We start from the raw sequence: 25,291 nt of genomic DNA on the forward strand, positions 1-25,291 counted from the left end.
GTGAAATGAACTGTCCTTTTATTAAAAAAATTCCAACATTTACATTATATATTCAAACTTTCAGTTCAGTCATTAGCTGGAGAGGCGGAAGTGGAAGGGAAAGTTTTAGTTGGCTTTGTGTTGGTTGCCAGGAAACATACAAAGGGATCAGAACAGGTGAAACAAACAACTCCACATTGCTGGGAATGTGGCCTTCAGAGTCAAGTACTTCATTGGTAGGGAAACTTTGCAGCTTTGTCATCTAACTCTTCCAGACAAGAAAGTGGAGTTGAAAACTACAATATGTTAATGGAAGCAAGGTTAGCCAAAGAGATTTTTGGGAAGGTGATTTTCTAATGCATTTAAAATGAAGATTGGAAGTTGTTTTCTGTGTCAGTTACTATAAATGTGGGGAAAGCTTTACACATTTTTAATCAAGTCAGGTTAAACAGAGTATAACGAAGGGGTAAAAATGCCATTTTAAAACCATTCAACTGTAAATTTTGAAAATAAACTCTGGAATCAAATAAATGAGGGGGTTGAGGGCTTTCATTTCCTAGCTCAGCTTGCCTCCTAATCGTACGCCTTGAAAGGTTTGTACTTTCATTTTGGAATTCTATTGCTAAGTTGAGTTTCTTTTCAAAGGCACCTGTTGAAGGGAAAAAAGATCCAACCATCTAGAAATAGTTGAAGGCAGCTGAGAAAACGTGAAGCCATTATGAGTTGCCAGAAAGCTGCACTTGAGTTAAACACAGGGTCACAGCCTGGGCCAAAGAGCCCTGAGAGAACAGAAGATGTAACTGCATTTGAAGACTATGGCACAGGCCTGCTTGAAAACAAACTCAGCGTTTGTGACTTTGTAAAAATACAGAAGGCCTTTGAGGTAAGTGTGAAGCTTATTGACCAGATAGTTTGAGTTGTTCATGAAGGAGCCTAGAATGAAACACAGAGATATTTTTCTTTCAGCATTAGAAAAATATACTTAATGGTTATAGCAGAGAATTAAACGTAATTGGTTAGACCTAGATTTAACACAATATGCTTGGTAACTTTGCCCCCCAGTTCTTTGGGCCAAATAATATTTTTTAGTTTGAAATTGCTTCACTGAATTTCATTACTATCAAGAAAGAACTATTTCCTCTTGGAAAAAAATTTTTTCTCAAAGTTCAACATATTTTGGGGAAACAAAAAAATTATGGTTGTAAGTGAGGAAAGCCAGATCTCTAAGGTGACCTTCAGGAATAATTGTTCTTGCATTTAGTACGGACATAGAACTCAGCAAATGCAAATATGCATACACAGTTTGCAAAAATTTCCTCCTGTCTCACTCACCCTAAGTGGCACAGCTCCTTTTCTAAGCTGATTTTGGCACTTTGTTGTCTCAAGATCCCTTATGAGGGATGAGTCGCCCACTCATTTTGTAAATCCTGGAACAATGCCAATAAAAACAAAATTTGAATTTTTCATTTTAACTCTACATAAAAAATAAACCGTAGGAATTTAACTAACGTGAATAATTTTCTTCTTTCTCTGTTAGTCAATTAATTTTGAATTCTGCAGCTACGCATAATGAACAGCATACATCAAAGTGATTTTTGGTTTCAAATATGGATAGAAAGAAGTGCTCTTCCGTGATGTAGAATTTAGGTAGTCATGAGCCTCCAACGTTTCTACTATATTATCTTTGCTAAAATATGATCTAGGGGCTTCTTAAGATTGTCTGTGGGTGCTAGGAGTATCCATATTAATTTGAAATAGAAAATATTTTGGAATACCACCTGGGAATTAATAAAACATAATAAAAGCTCACAATATATTGGCCTGTAATAGGCACACATTTTTATCTTTAGATATCCATGAAAGAATATAACAAGTTGGGTTCCACCTGTATTGATAAATTAATGTCCCAATAGTATCAATTATTTCTTTATAATAGAACTTATCATATTTAATAGCAAGACATGCTCTGTCCTACACTTTTCTCATTTTAACCTTCATATATTTGCTATTCACCCAACCTCATTTATCTGAAAGATTTCACTGCTGCTGCTCATGCCCAGTGCCCCAAGTAAATTTGGCATATTTTGATAGACATAGCAAACATTTTGACAGCTTGAGGACATTCAGTAAAATGTAACAGCAGATTATGACAGCTTTGACTCTGTAGTGAACAGAAATGTGGCAGTTTTGTTCTGGTGCTAAGAACATAAAGAATTTGAATGCTAGGGCCTATTAGGAGAGTCTACATTATAAAGTTGATGTGTTAGTGAAACTGCTACAGAAGGTTAGAGGCGGGTGTTCTTTCCAAACTAAAGATTAGTCTTGAGTGAACCCAAGTGAAACTGGAAAATTCAACCTCAAGTTTTAATTTAATTTTATTTTATGTTAAACATTTCAAAGGCCAGACCACTTATTTTTTCATTACCAGTTGGAAAAGCAGGAACAAATGGACCCAAGGAGAGAAGAGAAGGTAATTCAGAGCTTGTATGAACATAGACAGTTTTTTTAAAAAAAGAAATTGAGCTTTGCAGGTGTAACTTCAAAAAAAAAAAAAAAAAAAAAAAAAAAAAAAAAAAAAAAAAAACTGAAGTTTATCCATGTTAGCAGACTCAACAGCCAGTGAATGGAATAATCCCATGGCAAATGTGCAGCCAGTACTAAAAGTTAGACCTTTGAGCCAACATGATTTCCAAACACAGCATGGACACCTAAAGAAGAATGATGCACTAGACAATTTTAATGGTATTCAGTCCATCTGTCATGAGTTTTAGGCCCAGAGGCCACAGGTATAGATTTTTGTAAAAGAATAAAATGCCCTCAACAGCATTCCTGCAACTTCAAACTCTAAAGGCAGTTATTTGTGGTCTAGTTACTAAGGACATGCTCTCAGAAATGCAAAGATTCTGGCACCAGATTCCCTTGTATCTTCATTTTTTTTTTCTTACACAGACTGCTTGTGTGGGGTTGAAGAGCTGTCAGATATTAGGTGAAGTCCATCTCCTTAAATAGCAGTGGCAATTCTTAAGTGAAAAAACAGGAAGTTGGGTCTTTGAATTATGCAGTAAATGTTTTACGTATCTTTCCAAATAAAATATCACGTACCATATGAATTGTAGTAGTAACATTTAGGAATAAAGCAAGTAGTGCTCATGTTCATTGTGCAATGGTATAAATGGATCAGAATCATGCAGTGTTTCAGATCCGGGAGTCAGATTTCCTGAGCTTAAATCCCAGCTTTGACACTTACAGTGTGACTCTGTGCAAATACTTAATCTCTCAGGGCCTCAGTTTCTTTTATTTCTAACATGAGGATAACAGAGTTTTCATGAGGATTAAAAGAGGTACTATATGGAAAGCACTTTAAAAAGTGCATGCCACAGAGATTAAGCGCTCAATTAACATTAGATATTACTTATTTAGTAAGTAGAAGTTAAACCATATGACCTCTGACAGTACCTTGATTCTAATTCATACATTTCTTAAAGGAAATTAAACTTCAAGTGACACTTGCTGCTATGTGTCTTCATTCCTATTAGTGGTGGAAAGAAGTGGTAAGAGTTGCAAAGACATTAATTCACATAGAAGAGTAAAAAACATAATTGTTCTCTCATTTCATATTTTCTTAGCAGGCAAAAAGTTTAATTGACATCTTGATTCTTTTCTTTGGAACAAATAAGTTACCCAGGTAGAAGACAGAAAAGTAACTTGTGGATTTCCTTTTCCTTTAAGTGATGGTGTCAAAAAAGCCATATATCAGCCTGAAGGGAGAGAAACTTGCATTATTCATGGAATCGTAAAATGGTTGTTACTCAAACTTTCCTGTAGCACTTACAATACTTAGAGAAATGACATGATCTCTGGATGCTCATATGATTTTGATGTCAACCGTATCTTACATTTTCTTTGAAACTACAAAAGCCAACTATTATTTGAGCAAGAGTAGTTGTGGTTTGCTGATTTTGTAGGAGTGGGGAGAAGTAGAAATTTTGGTCTAAGGAAAATGGAATTTTGGGAAAGCCATGGGTCCTGATATTTACTGAGAGTAAAGAGAGTCTGGCTATGTAGGTATCTGAGTATTTCTCTTTTTACATTTTCCATTGTTGATCTCTCTATATCAACAATGGTTTAACATTAGGCCTTGATCCTAGATTAATTGCTCCTGTTTGCCCTGTGCTCCTGGGCTCTCCGGGTTAGGTCCTGAACTGCCTTTATCAGCAACTGTGTCTATATCTTCTCCTGGCATATCTGATCTGGCCTGATTGTAAGCTGAGAGCTGGGGGCTGGCCCTACCCTGTCAGCTCCGTGCTATCATTTGGCCAAGCCCTGCTAAATCTTTAGCTTTAACTATAGCTAGAAGTGAAACCTCCTGAGCCACACGTAAAATGTGAGATATTTATCCTTAAAGTAGGAAGGGCCAAATAGTTCAGTGTAAGAAAGACATAGTAAAAATCCTAGAAAGAATGCCCCAGAGACTATTCGGTGAGAATTCTTAAAACAAATGTGTTTCGGAGGTGAATGAGATCTAAACACAATGCACTTATTCAAACTGAATCTCAAAAGACCAGAGAAGTTCAGTAGTCAATTCTGCAAGTTCTAGAATTGTGCTTAATGGGTAATACAATTACATTTAAAGAATTTTGATATTCTCATCCTTGATTATCTTTATAAAATTCCCAAAACACCTTGAACAGTATCTTGGGAATTTTAGAAAGCATTCTACAGCAGGGTCTATGAACTGTGCTTGTTTGCTTCAAGACAAAGCTGAGAATGTTGATGTCCTGCCAGGAAAGTTAGGCTCTATAGGAATATAGAAAGTCAGATCGGGCCCTTTCTTATCTTCTTTTATTTGTCCTTCTTTCTGAACTGTCAAGTTTCCTCCAAATTTATGGAGGACTCATCCTTCTCTAGGCCTTCACATTGTCCATTGTACCTTCACTACTAAGGTACCCAAATGAACGGGTCTTCCTAGACGTGTCTCATACTCCGAAACTATTCTCATCTCTTGCTTCTTTCCTTTCTACCCAGGCACCACCATCCCAAACACATAAATACAATTACCCATTTTTGTTTCATTCCCTTTCCCCAGAACGTTTAGATGTTCTTGTCTCTGATGAGATGGTTCACAAAGTTCATTTAAAATTTTTTCTTAGATAAAACTGTAAGGGAGGGATTCAGGTCCCTCATTGCAACCTGAATTGCAAGCAGGGATTCAGGTCTCAGGTTGTTCCCACCTTCTGCCTTCTACACAAGCCATGCATCAGCTGGTAGCAGTGGGGAGCACTTGGGAATTTTTGTGGTCCAGCTCACATCCCATTGGCTAGCACTCAGTCATATGTCTACATGTAACTTCAAGTTACTTCAAGTTGTATGGCAAATAGGGACACCTGTGTGTCCAGATAATGATCTCACCCGTGATCCTCTTAGAATTTTGTGGAAGGAAAACTTTCTTCTCTCCTAATGAACCAGCATGCTTCAGTTTGTAAATTATGGAGACTTTTGTGTCTAACTGTATTTTGTGTTCTTTCTTAGCTGCCAGGAAGTTCAAAGCTAAATTTAGTGTTCAACTGTTACAACTATGCTTAACTTAGGTTTTCTGGGACAATTATCTGCTATTTTTATTATATGATTCTTGTTTTTTTTATCTTTAATAGTCAGTCCTATTGCCTATGTATCTTCTGTTGTAACTGAGCTAAAATTCTTTCTGAAAATCAGTGTAGATAAAAATGATGAATAAAAATTTAATACCTTTCAAGTATAGTAAGATTTTATAAAGCACTTATGTTGGCATCATGTTATTTGATCCTTTACCAGGCTGAAATATAGGATGGCATACATTTTTACTTCCCATTTACAAATAAGGAGATGCAAGACTAAAAATATTCAACTGAATTCCCCCGTGGGCAGAGCCAGAACTCAGAGGCAGATTGTCAACTTTGGAGTCCATATATGGCATGACTTCCACTGGCCACAAGATAACCTTCCTTTGGCACGTTGCTCTAAGGAGCATGAATCCAACAGGATAAAGATTTCCTAAACAAAATGCATGTTAAATTAATAGTGCACAGGCCCTGTGTTTTGCTAACTTGGAGCTAATGCATAATCAGCAAATAGTCAACAACAGCTACAATGAAATCAATGTAGAGAAAGGGTGGAAGAATGAAAAGAAAATAATAACCAATTCCTTTTTTAAAAAATGCTTTTTTCTTTCTAAAGGCATCTCAATGGAGACTTGTGAGAAGGTAAACAGGTGAAGCTTAGTCTCACCTGTATATAGTAAATAGTGCATTTTGCTGCCTCAGTCAATTCATCATCTGTCCAACAAAGACAGCAGGTCATAGCATTTCTCATCCATCGCTTTTAGTGTAATCAAAATACCTATTTTTAATGGCAGCAGAAAACATTAAGGTGATAGCATGAAGACAAATCCAATACCACTGCAGTTGGCACAGTTAAAAATGGCAGAGGAATTCTGTGGTGGTTTTATCTGATTTCTTAAAATTCACGAAAAATGATAGCAAATGGCGTCAACACCAAAACCCAAGGAAGTGAAGTTGTATCTCACTACAAACAAAAAATTTGCCTTTCCGAATCCTGCTGCCTTTGTGCTGAATTTTGTGACAAGTTCTAACAGTTTCCTGCCTTTTCGACCCTCTCTGTGTACTTTTATAACAGGCACTTATAAAAACTAATCTGGATCAGTGTGTGATGAAGAGTGCTTTTAGTAAACAAGTGTTTTAACCTTGAGCTTTGGCCAAAACTGGAGAAGTGAGGACAACCAAGAAAAACTTATTACAGAGGAGGGAGGGAGAAAGAAAGCAAAGATGTCTATTGCTGTTCATGTGTAGTGCATCAGCTTAGCCAGACCTGTGAACTAAGGGCACTGCTACTTTTGAAATTTTCCTGAGAGTTAAACAAAGAAAATGAATAAAAGAATGAAAGAACCATTATTTGTGGCATTTTGGCATCGTTTTTGTCATGTTTTGCCAAGTATAACATATTAATGATGACACAAGACAACCCCAGCTCTACTGCTAGAAGTAGGAAGCCTCTAAACTGTCCTTTAGTGATTTCCTACCTTTTCCCAAGGCTCTGCCTCATACTTGTCCAGGAAAAAGTCCCTTGGGGTCTTTTCTCCCTTCATCATGTCTCACCAACATTCTATGGATGTGACTATCATGAAATCCTGGTTCTCTAGGCACCGACATCTCTGTCGAGGCATTACCAAAGACATTATTTTCCTCTACTGCTTCACTTTCCATGTGTGCATGCATACACCTTTCTCTAATCTTCTCAATACACCCAAGGCCAAATTATCACACTAGTTTTGCTACAGATGTGTCCTCTTCAATATGTGCTACATTTGGTTATTTAAATAAAATAAGAATTTCATAAAATAAAGTTCAGTTCCTCACAAGCACCAGCTATTTCAGGTACTCAGTAGCCACATGTGGCTAGTGGCTACTATACTGGACTGCAAAGAATATAGAACATTTTTATCATTGCAGAAAGTTCCACTGGACAATGCTACTTCCAACCCTTTCTCATGAGTTCGTACTAACTTGTTCTGCTTCCTCACTTCTGGACATGTATTTGTGACCAAGGAGCTGCTCTCAGCTCCTCAAGCCCCCTGTAAACACATCAGACTGCCCATGTCTTAGAACCCAGAGACCAAACTGATTCTTTGTCCCAGAGATAGCAGAAAATATTTCTCTTCGCTCTAGTCTAAGACCTGTTTTTCCATGTTCCCTTCGTAGGACTGTAAAGAATGGGAAGATCTATTCCTTTCAGGGGAATCTTTCCTTCTTCCTTCTGTGCAACTCCCCTCCTCTCAACTCCCAACACACACACAGGTGTTTAGTCTGGATTTATGGTTCCAACAAGTCCACCACAAAATTATCTGACCTGGACCATTACCCAAAGCGTTTCAGTCATGCGGATCGTATTTTACTTACTTTTGTTTTAGGGCCTACCAGATGTTGGTGCCTCAGTCTGGAATATTTCTCTCCCATCCCCAACAATTTCCTGGCTAACTCCTACTCACATGCTTGTAAATACCACTGCCTTAGGAAAGCCTTCTCTTACCATGAAGGTGGGATTAGCACCCTACCTTGACTCTGTTTTCTTATAACTTCCTATATGTTCCTTTGGTTGCTTTCTTCTTAGATGCTCTGATTAGCGCAATGCCATTATTTGTTTAAAGTCAAATAGAAGTCCCAGGCAGGCTATGAGAGACAATTGAGTGTGAGAGAATCGCAACATAGATTCTAGGGGAGAGAGACCGTGAGATGAGATATCTGGAGAAGAGAACAGACTGTTTAAGACTGGACTTGACAAAATTCTTCAAGGCTGTGGAGAAATAGCTGGAGTTGATACAAGAAATAAAGCAGCTGAGTTATTTTCCAGAAGTAGAAGGAGAAGAAATAAACAAACAAAAAAGGAGGGTATAGTTAGCCATATAAAATTTCATTTATTTTTATGATTCCTATTCAACAATCCTTGTATTATTAAAATAAATAAAGCTGGGCATGGTGGCTCATGTCTGTAATCGCAGAACTTTAAGAGGCCAAGACAGGCAGATTATTCGAGGTCAGGAGTGCAAGACCACTTTGGCCAGCATGGTAAAACTTCATCTCTACAAAAATATGAAAACTAGCCAGGTATGATGGCAGGTGTCTGTAATCCCAATTACTCGGGAGGCTGAGGCGGGAGAATTGCTTGAACCTGGAAAGCGAAGGTTGCAGTGAGCAGAGATTGCGCCATTGCACTCCAGCCTGGGTGACTGAGTGAGACTCAATCTCAAAACTAAAAATAAAAATAAAAAAAATTAAATACATAAATAAAATAAAATAAAATGAAATAAAATAAATATAAGTAACACATTATTCTCATGGTAAAAAATACAAGTTAAACATGAAATTTCCCCCTTAGCATGGCCCACCCTCTGTTATTATACTCCCCTGGGTAACTACTTTTAATAATTTCTGGTATATTTTAAATGCATTTTTACAAATATATACACATATACATATCACATGTAGCTTTGTTTTATGTAGAATATATTTACATACATTATCATATTTTATGTATTCAAGAAACAGTGCTATATAAATAGCAGCTAATCATGTGAAAAAGTACCCAAACTCGTTAAGAATTTGATTTGATACTCTAATCAAGAAAGAAGACGTTCTTTTTACAATCATCAGATTGGCAAATATTGAAAAGATCAATAACATTCACTGATGGCAAAGAACCAGGGGAATAGGCACTCTTACTAAGATTGTAAATTGACAAAACTTTTCTGGAAGGCAATTTGCCATTATATATCAAATATAAAATGTACCACATGTATACTTTTTAATCAGCAATTCTAATCCTCCAAGCTACCCCAAATTCTGAAGTACAGAAGAAAATACATGCAAAAGTATGATTGTAATATCACTTATAAACTACAGTATTTACAATCCAAATATTCATCAATTGGATGAATAGATAAATTATGGTATACTACTATTACTCAGCTATTAAAAAGAATAAGGGAGACTTACATAAGATTGCCAAGATTTGATGTTGAGTGAAAACAAGAAAATCACTTAATAGTGCATAATCATGTTCTAAAATAAAAAAGTACACATTTGTGTGGTGTAGAGGTTATAGAAAAAGAGAACTGTGATTGTAGTGGGGTAAGTTATAGCAAATGGGTTTGTGGGCACCTTATCCATACCATAATTCAATGCAAACATAAACATTCTTAAAATGCTGGTATATCTTCATAACCTAAAGACTCCGTGGTACTATTTCTAAATGTATGTCTAGCAATGCTGAAATTAAGAGTACTGAATTTAAAAGTAGTGCCTTTTATAGATACTATGTCCTTCTACTCAGAGCATTAACTTCCTTCCATTGTATTTTAGCATTAAGAGAGAGAACATAGAAAACCACCACTATGCTGTCTTTATTTTACAGATGATGAACAGAAATCCAAAACAAACAAACAAACAAACAAAGGTGGTAGGGGTGGGATTTCTCCTTTTCTATTGGGTGATTTGCAGAGCCAGAACTTTGTCCAACATGGTTGGTAGCCAGTTTGTGTTTCTTTTCTCTAGTGAACAATTTAATTCTATTTTAACTTGTTTATAATTGCCCAAAGTTATTTTATACATTATTATTCTATAATCTTGGCCATCATTCACTATTATGACCCCCTCCCCAAACTTGCTATTATCAGTAAAACAGATGAATATCTCTTTCTCAATATAGAAAAGAATGTTTACAATATATTTATCATTTACTCATTCTTACAACAGATATTTATTGAATGTCTACCCTGTGGCAGTTAAAAGCTGCTTAGACCCAGGCTTTCCTTTATGGAGGGCTATATTTTAAGTAAACTTCCCTAGGAACAAAGGCATTCTTCTGGATAACCATAATGCCATTTTTATACTCAGGAAATTCAACTTTATACATTACATAATGCAAAAGTTGATATTAAAATGTCCCTTCTTGTCCCAATAATGTCCTTTATATAGTTCTTTTTAAAATCACAGATCCAATCCAGAATTATACATTTACTTTAGTTGACACATCTCTGTAGTTTCCTTTAATCTTGAGGAGTCCCCCACTTTTTCTTGTCTTTCATGACATAAACATTTTTGAAGAATTCATGCCAGTTGTTTAGAACATCCCATAATCTGGATTTTCTTATTGATTCTTTACTGTTAGATTCACTTTCATCATTTTTGGAGAGAATACTGTGTAGTTATCTCCACTTCTTGTATGGCATCGAGAGTCCCATTATGTCACTTTGTCCCATTACTGGTGATGTTATAAGTTGGATCCCTTGATTAAAGTGGATCCACCAGAGTTATCCATTGTAAAGGAACTTGTAGGCTGATACTTTTATAGTATATTGTGAATATTCTTCAACAATGTTTCATCCATTGGTTTCACTACTGATTGATTATCTTTGCTGGAAACAACGACTGTACCGAAGGTTGAAAAATGGTGATTTTTAAATGCTATTGATTCTTCCTCGTTTTCAGCATGGCATTTTTCTTTCTGTAAGAGAGAGTCTTCTGCCCCTCTTCTCTTTCACGCTCTCATTCTCTCTCTCTGCCTTGAGTCTGACCACAGATTTATGGATTCGTTTATTCTATTCAATGTACTGTTTTCTATTATGGTCATTATTTTATGATACTCAAAATGCCCCAAATTTGGCTAGTGTGAGACCCCTTCAAACCATCTCTTATATCCTTTTAACATATTTTCATCAATCTCTTATTACTGCTTTGCTTTCCGGCACAAGATGATGTTACTGCCCAAGACCTGGAACCAGCTATTTCTCAAAGGATCCCCAGTTCCATTTATTGGAGAATGGTATTTAGAGTAACAGGATCTGGGTAGTAGTGTGTTCATTGCTATTAGGGGTGTCATTGCTTCCAGGTCCTTTCAGTTGACATAGCTAGGATATATGTATACCTATCTAAATCAATCTTTATATTTATTGATCTATACATATTTTTAAAACTAATGAACGTATACTAATACTTCCAATTCAATTCAAATACCACAGGGTTCTTCCCCTCCCTCCGTCACTCCATACTTGTATCATTTGTATTTCCATGCTGTCACATTTTGAACCTTTGTTCTAGCAGCATTAAAATGTTTATTCCTATGCTTTATTCTATAATGTACATGAAATAGTATTGGACTATTACATCAATACTACTCTAAAGATGAAAGTAAAATTCAAGACTTATTTGCAGGTTTTTTTGCATTATATTGCATTAAGGGCACATGGGTTAGAGAACTGGGCTTATAGATGATACTAAAATTAATTTATCTTATTGTGTGGTTGTATAAGCTTGTTACATGGTTAGGTGAGTATATATACATAGTAAATTTTAGAATTTAAAAATTCTTTGTTTTGATTTTATTTTGTTGACTATATGAAACATTTTTATGGTTCTCAAGTTAAAACAGTATAAAAATGCATATTTAGAAAAATGTTATTATCTTCCCTATCCTTTTCTTCCCATTCTCTCATTCTGCATTGATAATAATTTTCATTAACTTCTGAAAATTTTTTCTGTGGTTCTGTTGTTTTAAATACATGTTTGCCTATGTGCATTTTTTTTTAACCTTCTCTTTCACATCAAACATAGCATACGTTTATTCTCTGTGGTATTTTAATTGTATTTGATTAGCAATGTATCTCCATATAAGTTGATAGAGAGTATTTTCGTTTGTTTAACAGCTGTATTACACTGTCTTGTTAAATATAGTTTGGTTCATTCAACCTCTGTCATATTCATGGACCTGTAGGCTGTGTTTTCCCCCAGTGTTTAATTCTGAAAATATTTAAATCTAAAGAAAAGAGGAAAAATGATTATTTCTGAGGGAAAATGAATTGTTATTTAGACATGTTGATTTGAATTATCTATACAGGACTTCCAAGTTAACATATCCAGAAGCGAAATAGGATATAAAGATTTAGTGCTCAGAAGAGAGGTCTAGATAAATATATTTCTTTGGGCATTCTCAGCAATTAGACCATGTTTGAAGCCTAAGAAATTGGGTCATATAAATCAGCTAGGGTATATGATGGGAGAAGGGAACAGGTCATAGGGCCAAAGGGTAATAACTCATCATGTCTTATCTTTGTTTTATCTTTCTGTAAGTACCACAGAAAAAGTGGTACTTACAAGAGATACTGAGAAGGAGTGATCAGAAGTGTTGCTGAGAAACACAGTGTAATGTAAACCAAGGAAAGCAAATGTTCTTAGAAGTAGGGAAGAGTCGACAGAGGGAAATTCTGCAGAGATACACATTAAAAACACATAACTCATGGGTGGGAGCCTTCCAAACTTAGAGAGATGGAATCATTGGCTCAAACCCTTATGCCATAATATTGGAAATCCAAAGCCCTTTCCAAATTTCTGCAAATGTAAAATCACCTCCGCCTGCCCTCTGTTGCAGCTGCCATCTCTCTTCTCTATCAGATTAACACATGCCTGAGACTCAGCTCCTTATGTAATTATTCAAGACTTTCCATTCAGAAAGCATTTACAAGTCAAGTAGATGCAACTGAAGGTTTTTGGGAAGTAGGTGTGTGGGTTGGAGTGGGAAATATGTCAGAAACACACAGATACTCCCATTATTAAAATAATTTTTGCCATATTGCCTGTGGGATTTTCTCAATGGCACTTTATTACTATGCAACCCTCTGCCATCTTGGAGTCTCCCATCCTTTCCACCTCCCATTTCAACCACCGTTTCCTTCTCTCTCCCTCTGTCTAATCGAATAAAAAAATCAAGAAAAACAAACACTAAATTAGTTTCTTCTTTTTTTTACAGCAGCTTGATCCCTGTTCTTTCTTGATTGGGGTCTTGCACATAACTCAGGTTTCATTTTCCAACTAAATGGGAATCTCAAGTTATTTTCCCAAACAAAGATATTTTGGCACTAAACATTAAGTTGGTACATTTTCACTTTTATCAGATGAGAACCAGAAAAAAAAAGTATTGAAATGTTTAGCCACAGGATTTTTGGTCTTCTTGTTAAGAGCAGCTTCAGTGGAGCTGCTAGATTGCAATAGGTTGAGTAAGCTGGAGGTGAAGAAATTGAGACAATGTGAGAACATGATTATTTCAAGTTGGGTGAAAGAAGGATGAGACACTAGCAAAAAGCAGATGGCAATGTCAAGGGAAGATGGTTAATCGAATGACTTGATCATGTTTAAATGCTGATGAAAAGGAGTCAATAGAGAACAAGAGAGAATAACAATAGAAGAGATTCTCTAGGTGGTGGGAGAAGGATGTATCCAGAACACAGAAGTTCTGCTGTCACAGCGGGGAAGGAGATGGCTGCAGATACAGGTCATTATATATTTGGGTGTAAAAACATTGAGGACATTTCGACCTAATTGATTCCTCCATTTCTTTCTCCCCCTTTTCATTCTCTATCTTTCACTCCTTTTCCTTGTGGGTTAGGAGTCAAATTTCTTTATTAAGAAGAGAAGGGAAATGATAAAGTAGGAGTTTAAAAGAAGTAGAGAATAAGAGTGAGAGTTCAGCAAGAAAACGTGGAAGCATTCCTAGTATTATAGAGGGACATCTGAGGTTGGAGATCATTATTTTGTTGTGGTGACATCATTCTGCCCTATCCATTAGTGTTCAGCAGCCTGGGTATAGGCAGAGAGAGGATACTTTTCCAGTGCTGTGTTTTGCCAGATATCTGGGGTGAAAGGATGGCAGAACCAAAGAATGAAGATAATTACCAGAGATTGGTTGAAGTTGGATCTTTGGTTTGAGAAGGATGTGACAGTAAGAAAGAGCTGATAGTTTGTTGAAAAGGTTCCCCTCAGAACGTGGATTAGAATCTTTCTGACTTTTTATGCTTATCTTATCGATTCAAAGTTTATATGTGAAATGTAAGTATATCATTATAAAGCTTTAGGATTCTAAATAGATAGCTTTTATCAAAATAGTATGAGATTATTTGGGAGTATACATTCCAACCTCATATTTTTCTGGTTTGTTCATGACTGTTATCCTAAAGAAAATCAGATTTTGTTGAAGCCAGTGTATTTGAAGTGTGGTAAAAGTGGTTAAGAATTGGAAATTCTTGGTTCTAGGCCTGTTTCTGCCAATAGTGAACTATGTGACCTCAGAGAAGTCTTTTCTTAATAAGCCTGAACATCAGTTTCTTCCCTTTAAAGGAAGGGTTTGGTGTAGATTCTCTAAACTTTCTTCTAGCTCCAACATGGTATGAATCTATGATCCTATGGATGCATAAACTTCTTTGCCATAATCATGGTCTCCAACAAAGGAATAGCAATTTAAAAAAATATATCTTTGTATTGCTACAGTGAGATTTCCAAATGAAAGTCAATGTAGCTCAGCTTTCTGTTGGCTGCACCATTTCACTGGTCACTCTTATTCCCCCAAGTTTCTACCCTAGGCGCAAAAGATGATAGTGATAAACTACACTTTAGATCCATAGCAGATATTGAAGAATTTCACAGGCTTAGAGAAAATTATTAAGAACAATTATATTTCTCAGGGGTGATGATCATCTTCATTTAAAAGAGAAAGATTTATTGAGTTTTTTCTCCTTCAGCTTTGATTCACTTCTAATTCACCAGCTAGATAGGAAATCGAAATGTTGAATTATTGACTTGTGAGAGTTTGGTTCCAAACTTTAAATTCAGTCAAGGTTTGTGTCTTTGTTAGTTAAGAAACTTTAACTTTATTCAAACTGATGAGCTCTTGAATAATTGATAGTATAGTAAAAATGAAAATTAAATTCTACTAAAATCTATTGAAGCAAGAAAAAAAGAGTGCTATGGACCTTGACTAGCAGACTAATTTCCCCTGTTCTGTTGTTCATTTTCTCATAAATGTTCATTAGTAGGTAAAAATTGCAGGGGATGATATAAACTGATGCATCTGTTTTGCAATAACATAGCTAATCTTCTGCTCCAGGAGATGTTCACAGAATTTGACAGCAAGCCCTAATACATATTCATAACCAATATGCTTTGTAACCAAGGGAAATTGAGGCAAGTACAACAGAATGAAGCATGAGAAACCAGCATGTTAATTTTAAATGTAATTATAGTTATAGGGGAAAAGGCTGCATATTGATAGCATATACTCATTCAGCTGTCATGGAACATTAAAGAAAAATCATGCCGAATGTCTGACAAAAGAAATGTTAATTTTGGTGAAGTGTTGATAAAACTAGCAGCTTATGCAGAAAATAAAATTTTGAGATCCTATTATGAGCAATTTTTCGTGTAGATAAAAAATGCATTGCAGCATTCTAATGATCTGAAATAAAATCAGACAACTTCAAAATTATGGAAAGGTATCTAGTCCATACAAAATACGTTTTAATGGAATGTTTCAGCATGCTTAAAGGCTACGTGCCATTTAAAATTAGGAAAAGCAATAGTTAATGTGATGCTTGTAATCTTATTACTTTTGATAACCTAAAAACATGTGTTATTAGTAACCAGCACACCTAGTCTCTACACTGAAGTGTGTGTATTCAAAGAGCATTGATCTTGTTGTCTTGTTCAAAGTAATTGGTAAAGAGTAAGTCAAACTGTTGCTGTTTGCTGATGATATGACGCTGTACCCAGAAAACACTAAAGACTACTGCAAAAAGCTCCTGATACTGATAAAATAATTCAGCAAAGTTTCCAGATACAAAATTAATGTACACACATCAGTAGCTCTCCTATATACCAACAGCAGCCAAGCTGAGAATCAAATCACGAACTTAACTCCTTTTACAATAGCTGCAAAAGAAAAAATAAAATACTTAGGAATATACCTAACCAAGGAGGTGAGGTGAAAGACTTCTACAAGGAAAATTACAAAACTCTGGTGAAATAAATCATAGATGACACAAACAAATAGAAACACATCCCATGCTCATGGATGGATAGAAGTAACATTGTGAAAATGACCATACTCCCAAAAGCAATCTGCAAATTCGAAGCAATTCCTATCAAAATGCCACCATCATTCTTCACAAAACTAGGAAAAACAATCCTAAAATTAATATGGAACTAAAAAAGAGCCCACATGGCCAAAGTAAGACTGAGCAAAAAGAACAAACCTGGAGGCATCATGTTACCTGATTTCAAACTATACTTTATGGCCATAGTCACCAAAACAGCATGGTACTGGTATGAAAATAGGCACATAGACCAACAGAACAGTATAGAGAACCCAGAAATAAAGCCAAATACTTACAGCCAACTGATTTTCAACTAAGCAAACAAAAACATAAAGTGGGGAAAGAACACCCTATTCAACAAATGGTGCTGGGGTAATTGGCAAGTCACATGTAGGAGAATGAAACTGGATTCTCATGTCTCATCTCATACAAAAACCAACTCAAGATGGATCTAATACCTGAAACTATAAAAATTCTAGAACATAACATTGGAAAAACCATTCTAGATGTTGGTTTAGGCAAGAATTTCATGACCAAGAACCCAAAAGCAAATGCAATAAAAACAAAGATAAATAGTTGGGACATAATTAAACTAAAGAACTTTTGCACAACAAAAGAACAGTCAGCAGAGTAAACAGACAACTCACAGGGTGGGAGAAAATCTTCACACTCTATACACCTGACAAAGGGCTAATGTCCAGAATCTACAATGAACTCAAACAAATTAGCAAGAAAAAAAGAAACAATCCCATCGAAAAGTGGGCTAAGGACATGAATAGACAATTCTCAAAAGAAGATATACAAATGGCCAACAAACATATGAAAAAGTGCTCAGCGTTACTAATGATCAGGGAAATGCAGATCAAAACCACAATGTGATACCACCTTACTCCTGCAAGTATGACCATAATAAAAAATCAAAAACTAATACATGTTGGCATGGATGTAGTGAAGAAGGGACACTTCTACATTGCTGATGGGAATGCAAACTAGTATAACCACTATGAAAAATAGTGCGGAGATTCTTTAAAGAACTAAAAGTAGAACTAGCATTTGATCCAGCAATCCCACTACTGGGTATCTACCCAGAGGAAAAGAAGTTGTTTTACCAAAAAGATATTGCCCAAGCATGTTTACAGCAGCACAATTTGAAATTGTGAAAATGTGGAAGCCACCCAAACGCCCATCAATCAACAAGTGGATAAAGGAACTGTGATATACATATATATATATATGCAATCAACAAGTGGTTAAAGAAACTGTGATATACGTATATATATATATAATATGCAATCAACAAATGGATAAAGAAACTGTGATATGCATATATATATGCAATCAACAAGTGGATAAAGAAACTATGATATACGTGTGTGTGTGTATATATATGTATATATATATGTGTGTATATATATATACACACACACACACACACAATAGAATGCTACTGAACCATAAAAAGGAATGAATTAATGATATTTGCAGCAACCTGAATTTAACTGGAGACTATTATTTTAAGTGAAGTAACCCAGGAATAGAAAGCCAAACATCGTATTTCTCACTCACAAGTGGAAGCTAAGCTATGAGGATGCAAAGGCATAAGAATGATACAATGGACTTGGAGGACTCAGGGAAAAAGAGTGGGAAGGGGTTGAGGAATATAAGACTATAAATTGGGTTCAGTGTATTTTGCTCAGGTGATGGGTGCACCACAATCTCACAGATCACCACTAAAAAACTTACTCATGTAACCAAATACCACCTCTTTCCCAAAAACCTATGGAAATAAAAAAATTTTTAAAAATTTAGTGATGAGTACTTACAATAATGTTTGCCATGGAACCGACACTTAATAAACATTTGTTGACTGAACAAATAAGTATACCTATGCTGTGCTGCTTTATATGGTATACATCTTTAATATACATTTATTAATGAATAGATCAATAGGTGGAAGGATGGATGGATGTATTTCTCCCAGTGGCTTACAACTTATCATTTGACATTTATTTTCAGTTTCTGGAAACAAATACTCACCAATGACTTAAGGGCAGTAAACCTTGGGTCAGTGAAATGCTAACCCACTGACAACCATTGACAGAAGAGAAAATACCCAGACCAAGTTGGATTGTGCTTTCTCAATGGTGTTGAACTGGGACTTTTGTCTTGGCCAAGTTCTTATTTGCAGAGTAGGAGAAAAGAAAGTATTTCTTTCTTCATTTCATTATGAAATATGCTATTGGAAAGAGGGGACGAAAATATAAACAACATTTCTAAGGGTTGGCAGATTTTGAAAGATAAAATGTCTGCTTTAGAAATATATTTTTCCTCCAGAAAGTAAGTAATATTTAGGCTTATTTAATAGAACTATGCTTTAGCAACCAATCAATAAGTCTTAAGAAGAATAATACCACACCTTTATGAGGGTCTTGAGTACAGGCAACCTCCTACTTTGTTGATGGGAATGTAAATGTATTCAACCTTTTAGAAGAGGATTTGGCAAAATATATTTAAAAAACTTTCAGGACATGTAAATTCTTTGATTCGGTAATTATGCTTCTAGAGAATTTCCCTTAGGATATAATTGGACAGCTTAGCAATGATGTGTATGTAGGAATATATATATGTTGCTGGGTTGTTTATATAAAATTGTAAAGCATTGGGAACGATTGAAATTTTTAATAATGGGATTATAAATAATTGTATGTCTTCGCTGTAAAATACTGTGCAGTCATTAAAAATAGTAATAAAGACCAATGTATATTATAAGAGGCATAGCTTTATGGTATAAGTGGAAAAAGCAACATAGAAAGATATGTATGTATATCATGATGCTATTTTGTAAATAATAAGTGGTCATTTCTGTTTCTGCCTAGAAATAAATCTGAAAGACTGATGGCATTATAAATGATTTTAATTTTTAAATTATCTTCATTTTCTATAATACATGTGGATTCTTTTGTGCAAAAAATAAAAATTTGTAAAAGTATGTTGGCACACTTAAGTTGCCAATGGCACATGATCTCTTCTTAATGGCAAAAATGCCTGTCGAGTGTCAAGGTTTTTTTTTTTTAAAGTTTTGCACTTACGGTTAGAGCTCACTTTTCGTATAAATTATGGTTAAATTCAAATCTTATAAAGCTCAGAGCTGAAGGAAATTTTAGAGTTTATGCTTTTTCTAAATAGACAGGCAGCTCACTAGAACTGACTGTAACTGCAAAACATGCTTTTTAGGCAAGAGGAAATGATTTTCAGAATATTCTTTGACAAGAATTCAGGAAGACAAGAACATTTTCAAAAGGTCTAAAGTTGTGTCTAGTGATATAATCAGCTGGACATTCTGAGTATATTAGCTTTCTGGCTCTTGCCACAACAAGTGTAGACAATTTAATAACTGGTTATTTTCTTAGTAGTTAAATAGATATAGCAAAATAAATGTACAAACATTGTACTAGAGATCATGTTTTCTAATGGCTCATATACTTTTCACCTTTATTAGAAGAGGAGTTCTAACAAAGGCATGAGCACTAATTATTACCTCAAAAAGACCATATAGATAATATAGATTAATACAAATCAAAGGACGTATCTTTAAAACACTATTAAGTAGTTTTTATTTGAAAGCCTACATTTGAATGGGAGCACATTGTTTATTGGAATAATAAAGATTTTATTAAAGCCATAGTAATTACACTTTTCATTGAAGGAAATGAGAATTATTTTACGCTCTATGTTTTATAATGAAGTAAAATTTCCTAAAGTCCTAATATTTCCTTATCTATATTAAGTGTATACTTGTGAATTCATCCTGTTGTAGATGCGTCAGCAATAATGAATGCTTGAATAGAGTTGTCTAATGTAAAGAAGATGGCCTTCATACAGATTATCTTTTTGGTACTTCATGCAAACCCTGAGAGAGGTCGTGACTGGCTTAAGGGCATACAAATGTTATGTGTCAAATCCAGGCATAAAGGCCAGACATTGACTAAATTAGCACTAATTTGAAGATGTGTGTCTGTGTATGCATGTGTATGTATATCCCTAAAGACAGCTCAATGGTAAATTATTTCGCCACTCAGTATTGAATCTAATGCAAACTAAGAGTTTGTAGTAACTAAATGATGCTCTATGCAAGTTCCTATTTAGATTGAAAGGTTATCTTTGCTTTCTTTTTGTGGAATTACTTTCCGCCAGTAAGTCCAGGATGGGGATATTTGGCTCACAGAGCACCACTATGAGCAGCTAAAGACAAGACAGAAGCTGGGATTACTCACATGGATGAAATGTCGCTCTTGTATATGTGAAAGAGCCATGGTTCTGGGAACGGGTAAACTTTACTTTCACCAGGCTCACTTAGGGCAGTTTTATATTTGTGCCTTTGAGGAAGAGCAACTGAAACAGTGTGCATTGTTGTTTCTTTTTAAGACAAAAATTAGATCTGCTGCTATGATGATAATAGTCATAGAAGCAGAGAGTTTCAGACCATTCTGCTGGTACAGTCTCCTGCACATATTCTCTGGGCCCCTAAGAAACCTTTAAGAACTATCTAGTTAGCAACTAGCCACCCTAGCCACCCTGGTAGAGATCATTAATATTAGTAATTATGAACGTCTCCAAAGCCTTACTTACACACACACACACACACACACACACGAGTTTGACTAAATTCTCAGAAAACCATCATTGCTGACATGACGACTCAATTTATAATTCTTCTATTCCCCAAACTCTTTAGCAGGGCATTAACATTTATTGAATATAAATGTGCTATACATACATTAAATTATCCCATGTGCTATATATACATTAAATTATGAATAGATCTTCATAACAGCACTAGGAATTCATTATTATTCCTACTTAGAGGTGCCGTAATTGGGGCTAAGACTTAGAGCTCCACCTTCTTCACTGCCACACGATTTCCCAACCACAGTGTATGATATATGTAGTATGAAGACGTGAATGAATTAATTCTAGTCCCAGAGGGTGGGAGTCACTGATAAAACAAGAATTAATTTTGTGGTAAAAGTTAATGCATTTGTGCTTTTAAGCTTGTATAAAAGATCAATTACCTTAATTGTACATTTAACTAATTTATTCAAGTTGGCATATGACAGAATTAATAAACAACATATTAATCAAAGCATCATGCTTCTTCAAAAAAGTTAGGATTTTTTAGTAAAAATAAACTACTAGATTTTAACTGAAGGTATGGCTAAAACATGGTTTCATTTTCAAACTTAACAAGCTAATGGGTGAACAATGGATAACAGAACTGCCAGGGATATCATACAATTGTACTTTTTGGGCCAAATTTCATAACCTAGCCATATTTCTTGTCTCTTTCCCCAGTGGATATTGGTATTATCAATGTGCAGAAAAGTATGTAGTTGATTGCTTATATTACTTTGGGAAAGAAAATTTGTCATTTACAATTTGTTTCTAATTCTACATTGTTAAATGTAAAGAAGAAATTGTTTTGATATTTGTCAGAGTAGTTTCTTATTCTCAGAAATAAAAAGTAAACTACTAGCTTATAGGAAGAAAATACACTGAGATGCTGCTTTTAAATGTTGTTTTATTGATGAGACAATCTAAGAGATTGATTGATGCCATTATGTAATAGTTTAAAATAAAAATCAACATTGCCTTAGTTTTCAGAAATAGTTTGCAGTTTTGACACAGATGGAGCACTTTTAGAACCAGGTTTCTTTCTCTACCCTTAAAATCTGGGTCCCTCAAAAATGTCCAGCTATCTAAACATTTTAGACTGAAAATAATTGAAAAAAGATACGAATAATTAACTCCTGGCTGGTTCAAAGGGCTTGATATCAATTATTTCTCAGAAAGTTATTTTAATTAGTTAAGTGCCTAGACTAACCTCCATTAAACTAACCTCTATTATCTCAACTAATCTTCATAACAATTTTCTTGCAGCTGATACTGCTTTACCTACTTTGCAGATGGGAAATTAGCAGTGAAGTACCTTGCCAGTAGTTCTCACAATCTCTGGTGGAACCAGGCTTAAACCTACATTGGTTTGACCTGCTCCACAGTATGCTGCCTCTAGTGCTTCTTCCAGGCCTGACTCTGACTCTGACATGGTGGGAAAAGTTTATTCTCTCATAATGAATCTCACTGAACTAAACAGCCCATCAATGTTAAGCTAAATACTTGTTTGAAATACAGTTAATCTTCATTATTTGTGAATTTTATACTTGAAAATTTGCCTACTTCCTAAAATTGATTAATCCCCAAATCAATACTCGTGGCACTTTAATGGTCTTTCCCAGACATGTGCAGAGTGGCAAAAAATTTGAGTCTCCCAATGTGTACATTCCAAGCGGAGATCAAACAAGGCAACAGTCTGCTTTCTTGTTCAGCTCTCATATTGTAAGCAAGCGTCCTTTTTAACATCTCTCTCGCTCTCTCTCTCTCTTTTTTTTTTTTTTTTTTTTTTTTTTTTTTTTACCATATGGCAATTTCTTTTTTTCTTTTTTTTTCTTTATTTATTATACTTTAAGTTCTAGGGTACATGTACACCTTGTGCAGGTTTGATATGTAGGTATACATGTGCCATGTTGGTTTGCTGCACCCATCAACTCATCATTTACATTAGGTATTTCTCCTAATGCTATCCCTCCCCTAGTCCCCCACCCCCTGACAGGCCCCAGTATGTGATGTTCCTTGCCCTGTGTCCAAGTGATCTCATTGTTTTCAACACCTCTTTAGTGCCACGTTTTTTCACATGTTGTGCTTATTGTTGGGGATTTCACTCTTTAAAATGGCCCCCAAGTGTGGTGGTGGAGTGCTGGCTAGTGTTCCTAAGCGCGAGAAGGCTGAGATATGTCTCACTGAGAAAATATATATGTTAGCTTCATTCAGGCACAAGTTATGATGCTGTTGGCTATGAATTTAATTGTGATTAATTAACAATACATTAAATAACATGTCTTTCAACAGAAACACACATAAACAAAATTATGTAGTGAGCAGTTGTGCAGAGGCTTGCAGAAACTTAACCCTGTGTTTCCCTTAGGAGCAATGGTTCAGTATCTGCTAATTTAGTGTTCTCAGAGACTTTAGAGAATATAGCTATGAACAGCAAGAATCAATTGCACGTGGCTTCACTGTTCTTTGTAATGGCATATGTATAGAAGTTAACTTATTGCCCTTTCATTAAAGTTTCACCATGGGGTAATTTTGCTGGCTTCACTAAGCACTCTTCAGGGATTCACCCAATTTTCATCAACCATTTGACAGGCACACCTTGGAGATAGTGCAGATTTGGTTCCAGACCACTGCAATAAAGTGGGTATCAGGATAAACTGAGTCACACACATTTCTTTGTTTCCTAGAGCAATAAAAGATATATTTAAGCTATACTCTGGGGTATTAAATGTCCAATAGCACATATCTAAAAAACTGTACATATCTTAATTAAAAAATACTTTATTGCTAAAAAAATTAACAATAATCTGAGCCTTTGGCGAGAGGTAATGTTCTTGTTAGTGGAGGGCCTCAATGTTGATGTCTGCTGACTGATCAGGGTGGTGGTTACTGAAGGTTGAGATGGCTATGGCAATTTCGTAAGGAAGATAACAGTGACATTTGCCACATCGATGGATTCTTCCTTTCATGAAAGATTTCTCTGTAGCATGAGATGCTATTTCACAGTGTTTTACTCACAATAGAATTTCTTTCAAAATTGAAGTCAATACTCTCAAAACTTGTCACTGCTTTATCAACTAAGTTTATTTAATAGTCTACCTCTTTGTTGTCATTCAACAATGTTTATGGACTCTTCACCAGGAACAGATTCCATCTCAAGAAACAACTTTCTTTGCTCATCTATAAGAAGCAACTCCACATCCATTCGAGTCTGATCATGAGATTGCAGCAATTCAGTCACATCGTCAGGTTCCACTTCTAATTGGAGTTCTCTTGTCATTTCTACCACATCCACAGTTAACTTTCTTCATCTAAGTTTTGAACTCCTCAAAGCCTTCCATGAGAGTTGGAATCAACTTTTTTCCAAACTCCTGTTAATTTTGACATTTTGACCTCCTCTCATGAATTATGAATATTCTTAATGGCATCTAAAATGATGCCATTCTAGTGAATCCTTTCCAAAAGGTTTTTAATTTATTTTGCTCACATCCACCAGAGAAATCACTGTCTATGGCAGCTATACCCTACAAAACATCAGAATTGAAAGTTGAAGTTATTTCTTAATCTATAGGCTGCAGAATGTACATTGTGTTAGCAGGCATGAAAACAATATTAAACCCCTTGTATATCTCTGTTGGAGCTCTCGAGCCACCGGGGACATGGTAGAGCAGTACCTTTTTAAAAGGAATATTTTTTCAAAGCAGTATGTCTTAGCAGTGGGCTTCAGTGAACCACGCTGTATATTCAGTAAACCACGTATATTCAATAAACCATGCTGTAAACAGTGTGCTATAATGCAGGCTTTGTTGTTTCACTTATAGAGCACAGAAACAGGGTCTTTCTCTGTTGGCCAGGCTGGAGTGCAGTGGCGCAATCATGGCTCACTGCAGCCTCTACTTCCCAGGCTTGAGTGATACCCCTACCTCAGTCTCCCAAGTAACTAAGACTATAGGCTCATGTCACCATGCCCAACTCGTTTTTTCATTTTTTGTAGAGATGGAGTCTCACTATGTTGCTCAGTCTTTTCTCAAACTCCTGGGCTCAAGCAATCCTCCCCTTCAGTCTCCCAAAATTCTGGGATTATAGGCATGAGTCACTGTGCCCAGTCAGATTTAGCATAAATCTTAAGGCCTTAGAGAGTTTTGGGAATAAAAATGAGCATTGGTTTCAGCT

At 35.6% G+C, this 25,291-nt stretch overlaps 1 protein-coding gene across 1 annotated transcript in view; it reads left to right on the forward strand.

Annotated features, from left to right (window-relative positions):
* The first annotated feature begins 629 nt into the window (after positions 1 to 629).
* WDR49 (WD repeat domain 49) overlaps positions 630 to 25,291 on the forward strand; it is a 183,541-nt gene continuing 158,879 nt past the window's right edge. The window contains exon 1 of the mRNA XM_037988593.2: positions 630 to 862. Within this exon, the coding sequence (XP_037844521.2) occupies positions 698 to 862 (165 nt within the window). The 5' untranslated portion in view covers positions 630 to 697. The remainder of the gene's footprint in view (positions 863 to 25,291) is intronic.

This window comes from Chlorocebus sabaeus, chromosome 15, assembly GCF_047675955.1.
Source record: "Chlorocebus sabaeus isolate Y175 chromosome 15, mChlSab1.0.hap1, whole genome shotgun sequence".
Taxonomy (NCBI): Eukaryota; Metazoa; Chordata; class Mammalia; order Primates; family Cercopithecidae; genus Chlorocebus; species Chlorocebus sabaeus.